The sequence below is a fragment of the Malus sylvestris genome, chromosome 10 (genome assembly GCF_916048215.2).
Source record: "Malus sylvestris chromosome 10, drMalSylv7.2, whole genome shotgun sequence".
NCBI classification, from domain to species: Eukaryota; Viridiplantae; Streptophyta; class Magnoliopsida; order Rosales; family Rosaceae; genus Malus; species Malus sylvestris.
Genome location: NC_062269.1, coordinates 31097461 through 31106455, shown reverse-complemented (window position 1 = coordinate 31106455; position 8995 = coordinate 31097461). Strand labels below are relative to the sequence as shown.

The 8995-nt window shown below is 39.1% G+C and overlaps 2 protein-coding genes across 2 annotated transcripts; both read left to right on the top strand.

Annotated features, from left to right (window-relative positions):
• The first annotated feature begins 521 nt into the window (after positions 1–521).
• Positions 522–3808, top strand: LOC126587617 (magnesium transporter MRS2-I-like). Its single transcript, XM_050252700.1, has 11 exons — positions 522–1100; positions 1217–1246; positions 1537–1690; positions 1913–2034; positions 2188–2262; positions 2513–2743; positions 2826–2870; positions 2946–2990; positions 3119–3148; positions 3234–3353; positions 3445–3808. The coding sequence occupies exons 1-11, from the start codon at positions 816–818 to the stop codon at positions 3529–3531; spliced, it is 1224 nt and encodes a 407-aa protein (XP_050108657.1). The 5' UTR covers positions 522–815; the 3' UTR covers positions 3532–3808.
• Positions 3809–4567: 759 nt separating this feature from the next.
• Positions 4568–8633, top strand: LOC126586678 (E3 ubiquitin protein ligase DRIP2-like). The gene is made up of 8 exons (XM_050251602.1): positions 4568–4806; positions 4929–5168; positions 5955–6054; positions 6534–6867; positions 6994–7436; positions 7552–7602; positions 7814–7886; positions 8091–8633. The coding sequence occupies exons 2-8, from the start codon at positions 5054–5056 to the stop codon at positions 8262–8264; spliced, it is 1290 nt and encodes a 429-aa protein (XP_050107559.1). The 5' UTR covers positions 4568–4806; positions 4929–5053; the 3' UTR covers positions 8265–8633.
• Positions 8634–8995: the final 362 nt, after the last annotated feature.

The following is an 8995-nucleotide window of genomic DNA, read 5'->3' as shown; positions in this document are numbered from 1 at the left end:
ACTAAATAAACAACAAGTACTTGGTCTAATAGTAATTTTTTTTTTTTTGCCTGAATAACATATATTTTTCAATTATCATTTAAAAGTTAACTATTCCATAACGTCCACATATCATTTAACTTTTTCCCACTTACATATAAACCAAAGTCAAAACGTAATTAACGTCATCCCAATACGATTAAGGGAGTCGTACATGCAAGGTTGATTATTCGACTTTGATAATTTGGCAGTTCAGTGTTCCCATGCACTCTAACGAGATATCCGTTATATGAATTTCATACCCATTTACAAGCGCGGACATTTTAAACAAATGCTTAGTCTGAAATTAGTCACTCAAATATCAAAAAATTTAGTGGAAATACATCCTTTTATTAAAAACCAGCTTTCAGGCAAATAGTTTTTTTTTTTTTTTTTTTTTTTTTTTTTTTTGTAAATAGTTGATGATAGGGATTGTGAGCCCACGCGCCATTAAATGCTTGTAAAAATTGATTCCGACATACTTTTCTCCCCTCTCAAAATTTAACTTGCACTCTTACACCTCCACTAGCAGCCACCAAGCCATGCAAATATCCCCACCAAATTCTAGAGCTCCAAGTTTTCACCATTGTTTTACCTCCAAACCCCTTTTCCTCCAAAACCCACCTCCCCAATCCCAAATCCCCCAAAATCCATGAGTCCTCCAAATTTCCCAATTCACCGACAAACCCAGTTGATTGATTCACAGAAACTTGAAAACTTTCCCACTTTCCCACTTCCCCACTTCCCCACATTGATTAATCTGCTTTTCCAATAAGCAGCTTTTCCCAATCGTAGATATGTGCGCTCTGGAAATGGCCCGAGATGGGCTGCTGGTCCCGGCGGCGGCGGAGACTGCTCTGACGCAAGCTCAAGCCTCCGCCGCTGCCAAGAAGAAGACTACATCTTTGAGAAGCTGGATTTCGCTGGACCATGACGGGCAGGGAACGGTTTTGGATTTGGACAAGCACGCCATTATCCGCCGAGTTCAGATTCACGCTCGAGATCTTCGGCTTCTCGATCCATTGTTATCGTATCCGTCTACAATATTGGGCAGAGAGAAAGTCATTGTTCTTAATTTGGAGGTCGGTTGTGAGATTTCCATAAGTGCTTTTCGTTCTGATTCTGCTTTTGGCTTTTTTTGTTTCTTGTACTAAACACTGTGCTTGTTTTGTATGCCTTTTTGAAATTTGGGTTCCAGCACATCAAAGCAATAATCACAGCGGATGAGGTAATTTGATTAGTGTTTTAGTACCGTTTGCTTTGCCTTTGCCTTTTGTCTCTACTCTAACTACTGTTTGTTATAATATAAGAAGCACTAAACTTGCAACTAATCACAATTTAGCAGAACTGAGCGTGACCAAGTTAGCTCGAGTAGTGAAGTCCCGTTCTTCGTCGAAATTCAAGTTCTCCTCCGTGCAATATAGTTTACATTATATCAGAATATCGCTTGATAAAAATAATCAGAATTAGTAAAGTGGGTTGGTTAAGGCAAATGATTAAGGTTTGTTTTTGGTGTAGGTATTGCTTAGAGACCCACTTGATGATAATGTACTACCTATTGTTGAGGAACTTCAAAGACGCTTGCCTCCATCAAGCGCCAATTTCAATGGCCAAGGAGAAGAAGAAGATGCTTCTGGGGTACAAAAAGATGGCGAAACCGATGACGAAAACGGTATGATTCAGTGAATGTGATTGATGCTCTTCAGAACTTCGCCCTTATCGGGGTTCTGTTACGCAGGCTTAAGATTGATAATATTACTCAGGAAGTTTAAGTTCAGTTTTGTGTTCCTAGTTGCTTTAGCATAATTCAATTTTGGTACCAAAGTTTTTGTGCTTGTTGTCTATCTGTTCTTTGACTCAATGTCCTGGTTGTTATGTTCATGTCATGATTTAGAATTCCCATTCGAATTCCGAGCTTTAGAAGTTGCACTAGAAGGTATTTGTAGTTTTCTTGATGCGCAGACTAGACAACTTGAGGCTGCTGCTTATCCGGCTTTAGATGAGCTGACCTCCAAGGTAAAGGATTTTTTTGAATTTCATTTTTTCTAAATCCCCGATGCATAACCGTAGTGTCAAAAGCCTCTGAGTTACATTATTTCGTATTTCATGATAGAACGAAAACATGTTTAGATTGTTCTTCTTTGTCCGAACACTTGGAAATATTTGCAGATTAGCAGTCGTAATTTGGATCGTGTGCGTAAGTTGAAGAGTGCAATGACCAGGTTGACGAATAGGGTTCAAAAGGTATACTGGTTAACGATATTATGCTGAAAACAGGGCTCATATGCTGATAACTTAACTACATTCCTATTATGCTCAGCGATGCAGGGGATTTATTTCTTGATTTAGTTCTGCAATCAATTCCCTTAACAATGTTGTATTGTTTTTGTTGCCATAAAGGTTGAAGAAGTTGCTAAAATTGGCAATTATATATATTTTTTAATTTCCGCTCACAAATATGAACTTATTTCTTTTATGGAATACTGCATTCTAGGTAAGAGATGAACTCGAACAACTTCTTGATGACGATGATGACATGGCAGACCTTTACTTATCAAGAAAGATGGTCGGGACTTCACCTATCAGCGACTCTGGTGCTCCAAATTGGTCTCTCGCCTCACCTACTATAACTATAGGGTCAAAGGTATCCAGAACAAGCAGGGCGAGTGCAGCAACAACGGTTGAAGAGGAGAATGATGTCGAGGAACTTGAAATGTTGCTCGAGGTTATAATTCAGCATAAGTCTTGTACTGTCGTACGGCCAAACCAAATCTGGAGTCTGAGTTGAATCCTATTATCTTTTGCAGGCTTACTTTATGCAAATTGATGGTACATTGAATAAATTGACAACGGTATGTGCTACTACTAGTATTGCAGCATCCTAGCTTTCTACCTATATAATATGTGATTCCTTATCTCTTTACCAGCTGCGCGAATACATCGATGACACAGAGGATTACATTAATATCCAGGTAATGGTTGGTAACATGATATTGAAACCCTGACACACTGATTTTGATCTTCACCCATGCTGTGTAGTTTCTTTAACTAAATGCACAGAACTACCATGTGTGATCTATTAATGCCTCTTTCATTGCAGCTTGACAATCATCGGAATCAGCTAATTCAGGTAATGTCTTTTGGACTGAAACAGATACTATGCCGATGTTCTATAAGTACATATTTTGATAGTTAACATGAGTTTCCGGTGACAGCTAGAGCTGTTCCTAAGTTCTGGAACTGTTTGTTTGTCTATGTGTTCTTTGGTGGCCGCAATTTTTGGCATGAACATCCCGTATACTTGGAACGATGGTCATGAATACGTATTCAAATGGGTACGTACAAATACCCCCACACTCCACATAATTTTTCTTCACTTTCTGGATTCATTTTCTTTTCTCACTCCATTTCCTTAACCTAACTTAGGTGATCATCGTCACGGGGATGGTTTGCGCCTCCCTTTTCTTGTTGATAATGTCGTATGCTCAGCACAAAGGTCTCGTTGGATCTTGATACTCATACCGTTTGGTCTGTTGGGGAAAGATGTCTACATAGTAGAGCTTTGCAACAATTATCATGTATTGTTATGTACAAATATAGGCAACATTGGTTCAAGGGTTTAATTACTTGTAGTTATCAATTTAAAAGACGGAATAAAATTTAATGTTGTGATTCTGTTGGCATCATTCAGATTGTCAAAATGTCGATAACATGTATGAGATTGTAAGAGCCTTGTAACTGGACTGGTTAAAAGCATAGTTTAGTTTTGTACTCCGAGTCATTTGTTCAATTCTCTCTCGTTCAGTATTGCTTATATATAAATATCTTTTTCATGTTCAATACTAGGAGTAGGAGGAGCATGCCGCACGTGACTAACATGTTTTACATGTTCTTCAACTAATGTTGTGCTGCCTATACAGGTGGCATTTCAGTCCCATTTGAATAAGTACTCGTTGAACTGTGTACTCAGAAATTGATGCGTGGATAACACGACCTCTTAGAGAAATAGTAACAAAGAGTTGTATGGCTACCGTAGAAATTGGTCCTACAGTATAATTTTAATGGCTTTCTAAAGAGCCCAAGAGATTCCACCTGGCATTTCTTTTTGACTTGTTATATATTCCACGTACGGATTGAGAGAATTGCTTTTATACCTTTGCGCATTAATTTCACTACGCGGTAAAAAGTAAAAAGTAAGAGTTAAGGGGTGAAAAATGCGATTGGAAGTTGGAACGTGGGAACAAAGTCTGAGTTTGAAGTAACTTTGAATCAGTTCGTTCCGTACGTGAAAATCTTTGTTATTTTATTTTATATTTTTATTTCATAAATTAAAATCCAAATAAACAAAAATAAATAAAAAGACGAAAATGAGTTAAATGCGGGCGCCTGCCATGGTGCACATGTGGACACAAAATAAGACTCACACTTCTGCAAGACTCGCCGTCGGGCGCACTTTAACCCAGTACGCACCCACCGGCGTACATTAGCCTGGCCCCCCCATCTGGAAATTGAACCCGGTCTTTAAATTCAATTTTTTTATTGCTTTCCGAATAAGAAAATAAAATTAAATCAAAGAAGATAAAAATAAAAAACAAAAAAAGGGAAAGAAACTTCATGCTCTTTTATGACGAAGAGCGAGCCTCCGATTCAGATCAGTAATCCTTGACCTTCTGTTCGAATCCATCAAAACCCACGTCGAATCCTCAGAAATCGATCGAACCCCATCTCGCAAATCTCACTTTCCCACCAACCAAGCAAGCTCAATCTTCCTCGCAGCTTCAAGCGGAGGTATTAACAATCTATTTCTTGCTTTCTTCTCCCTTGGATTTTGCTGGATTTTCCTCATCTTTTTCGCCTGCTCTTTTGTCCCGTTGATGTCCTGATTTTAGTGATTTTTGGGTCTAATGCAGGTGGATTTACAGAAATGGACGTAAATTTTGTGCGTGCGGCAACATGCAGTGTTTGAATACGTGGGAGAGTTCGGAATTTTGGAATTTATAGATTGGGAGGAGTCGGAGGTTTTGTTGGGTCGGAGATGGCGAATCCAGTGGTGAGAGTGAGGAGGGAGACGATTGCAGCATGCATGACTTGTCCTCTCTGCGATAAGCTCTTCAGAGACGCCACCACCATATCTGAATGCCTTCACACGTGTGAGTTCTCTTTCCTCCCTGGTGACAGACTCTTCGTTTTTCCTGTTTCTGCCAAAAATTGATTCTGGAAATTTGAAGTATGAAGCTGTGATTTTTATGGCGTTTTGGTGTTTTTGGTGATATGGGTTGTTGGTATTTTGCATTTTTGGTATCGGGGTTTGGCTTGGTTTTGAGTGTTTTGCTGGTTTTGGGATGTGGGTTTTTGGGATTCCATGCTTTCCAAGACACTGTTTCCTTCCTCGTTCTCTCTTTCTGTTTTCGTTATACGACTCGGAGATCTGAGGGGAGCTTTGCCTGTTGGATTGGCCACCCATTTGATGAACAAGCAGAATCTTCTTTCGTTGACAAAGGTCAAATTGACATGCTTGTTGATAACTTCGAATGCTTGATTGACTAAAAGGGGTATAATTCCGACGTCTCTCTTGGAAGGTCTCTGCTTGCAGTGGCCTAAGTTGCATAACCGCATTGCATTAGTACAAGTTCATAGAATGGAATCCTAAGACTGTGTAATAAATGTATAGAGTTAGTGTCATGTGTTCTTGCAGGTAGAATTACAAACAAGCAATTGTGTTCAAATTAATTTTAGCTCATTAGCTGTCTTTTCTTTCCATTGATTAAGGATTTAGTGTACTTCATGCTGGGTTTTCTGTTGCTTATCAAATTAATTTCGGTGTGAAGTTTTTCTCCCGGAGTGCTCCTCCACCCTCCTTTTCATTTTATCGTAAGTTTCTTCAGTCTACAGTGTAGAGAATAATTATGATTGATTTAGTGTTTGAACTTCTCCAGTTTGCAGGAAGTGCATATATAATAAGATTTCAGACGAGGAACTAGAAGTCTGTCCAATATGCAACATAGACCTGGGTTGTGTTCCACTGGAGAAATTAAGGTTCCTATTTCTTCACTTACCATCGTATTAAGCAAAATAACTACTTATACGGATTATAATATTTAATGCAATTTTTGGAGAAGTTAGTTTTCCTTCATATTTTTCGACCAGAACCATTCAGTTTTCATTTTTAATCAGAATGCTGTGGTTTATGCCATCAACATACAACCTCCCCGTATTCATTTATTGGCAAATAACTGTCATTTGATAAGTGATTTATTGTGGGATGATGACCAAATAGGAGGATGGTACTACACATGATATTCCTCGTAATTATTTAGGATCTTCTGTTTGTGTGCATGCAGTCGCATTTGCAACCGCTCAACGTTCTTGATTTAGTTGCAGATGTTTTGTAATTCTTCAGTCCTTGTGCCCTTGTCATGCAACCGTAAATTGTACTTATTGAGCAAGCATGCACATTCATTATGCATTCATTTAATCATAATATATTGATGTTTTTAGTTTACCTTGGTTATCAGGCCAGATCACAGCTTGCAAGATGTAAGGGCAAAGATTTTCCCTTTTAAAAGAAGAAAGGTTAGTGCACCTGAAGTTATGCCTTCAGTTACATTACCAGCAAGGAGAAAGGAGAGATCTCTCTCGTCGTTGGTGGTCAGCACTCCCAGAGTTTCAACACAAGCTACCATGACGGGAAGGAGAACAAAAGCTGTTGCGAGAAAGGCTTCTGCTTTACAGGCATCCAGTTTTTTGGTTGAGAGGCCTATTATGAAAGAGGAAGGTTCCGCGGAAGATCACCCTGAGAGCAGCAGCTCACCTGAGGTCTCAAATAAGTCTGGTCAAAATAACAAGCAGGTAAAGTGATGGCCGCATTCTGTCTTATCTAGCTTACCTTATATACATTCATTAAAACTGCCGACGAGGTTCTATTTCTTGATATTTATACTAATGCACTTATTGCTCTCAAATTTGGTGCCCCAGAGTTCTTTTTCTGCTGAGCCTAGCCAACCTGTATCCAATAAAGAAACTGAGAATGGCGGTGAACCATGGGAAGGGAAATTGGATCTCTGGAAACCATTAAATTGTTTGGTTGAAGTTGCGAATAGGACCAAGTCTTTCAAATCCAACTCCCAAGGGTCTGAAAATAAAGTAGAACCGGGGCATGTCATTGCCAGTGAACCTCAGGTTCGCAAGTCCAAAAATAAGGAAAACAAACACAAATTGAAAGTAGAGGGGGAAAAGAACAGTAATTATCCTGCCTCTCCAGAAACAGTAAAACCTAAAAAGCTGCGTAGGATTCGACGAAAGAGGGAATCCTTTGGAGAATCAAGCATTTCACCCCAAGCTGTTCTGGATGCAGCCATTGGCAAACATGAAAGAAGGGCTGGTCCAATCTGGTTCTCACTCGTAGCTTCTGAAGATCAGTGAGAAACAACTTTAGCTTTGAAAGATTCTCTCTCTATTTGGATTATTTAAAAAAATTTGCTTGACAAGTTGTTCTTCTGTTTATATACTGAATCTTTACATTAACGGTTTCAGGGAAGGAGATGAACCCTTGCCTCAAATTCTGACGAGTTACTTAAGAATAAAGTGAGTTATTCTCTATGGCTTTAATGCATATCTGAATGCGTCAATCATCATAACATGCTGAAGTTTTCAATTCTGCAGTGCTATCTATACATTTATAAACTCTTGTTTTCTTAAGATTTTGATGAGATTTTAAAGAAGCGAGAATGATTCTCTTATGGGGAGAATTCTTTGACTTGTCTCGTTTCTCTCATTTTTGGTTCCTCTGTCACAGAGATGGAAGTGTGCCAGTCTCGTTCATCCACAAATACCTAATGAGGAAACTAGATCTCACTAGCGAAGCCGATGTAAGTGAATCCATTTTTGGTTTAGTTTGAAAAGACTACTGGAATATCATTCCTTAAATGCTCTAGAGTTCATAGCAGCTGCTACTTAGTACATCTCAAGCACCCAAATTATGTGATTTTCTTCATAATATTCGAAATATATTAAATTTTTCACTCTATATTGCTTGCTTCCATTGGTAACCATTCAGTTAACATTTCTTTTAGGTTGAGATCAAATGTATGGGGCAACCAGTGGTTCCCACATTAGAGATGTATAATTTAGTTGATCTGTGGCTGCAAACGGCATCACCTTCAGAACGAATTACAGCACCCATCGGGTCCTCTGCGAAAGATTTTGTGATGGTGCTGGCTTATTCCCGAAAGGTCTCAAACTCCTAACAGTTGAATCATCTTTGTTTCCCTTAGAATTTGTGAGATGATCAAGAGGCAGTTTCTGATCCGGCATGTATCTTAAGAGTGTGTGTTGCAAACTTGCAATCACCACGTTGTCAACTGCAGCTGCCACAGCAGGGTTAAGGGGGATGAATGGACTACTGAAGAAACGCTCGCAAATCTTCCCCGTACGCTGGTGTGGCATGTTGTTCTTGGCGAATGGCCATTGCAATGTATGTATTATACCTGATCCAATTTTCTTCTTGTTCAAATTTTTGGTTCGCGTTATGTAATGCAGAAAAAGTCTCAGGGCGCAGTTTGCTTGTCTGTAACACAATGCAAAGTACCAATATACTAATTTTTTTTCCTCGTTTTTTTTCTTTTGTCATCAAGAAACAGCATTTTTTTCGTTTGGAAGAAGAGTCACTAGACTTCGTTGGTTATTTTTGAGTAAACTAGAGAATCCGTTCCCGAATTTTAACTCAAGTTTAGATTTGGTCTCCGAACTAAAAATTCATTACTTCAGGTTTTCGGTTACTTTGCTTACATGGCACCATCACGTGGGCACGTGACTTTCCAGCTTAGCTCTGAACACCTGGTTTGTACTATTTTTAGGCTTTCCCTATTCATGCTGCAAAGGCTGCAACCTTTTTCTGCCTTGATCATAACTGGGTCCTGAGTCCCAACTCCCGAGACGGCAGCCAAACAACTATAAAGCAACATACATCCAGATTGTT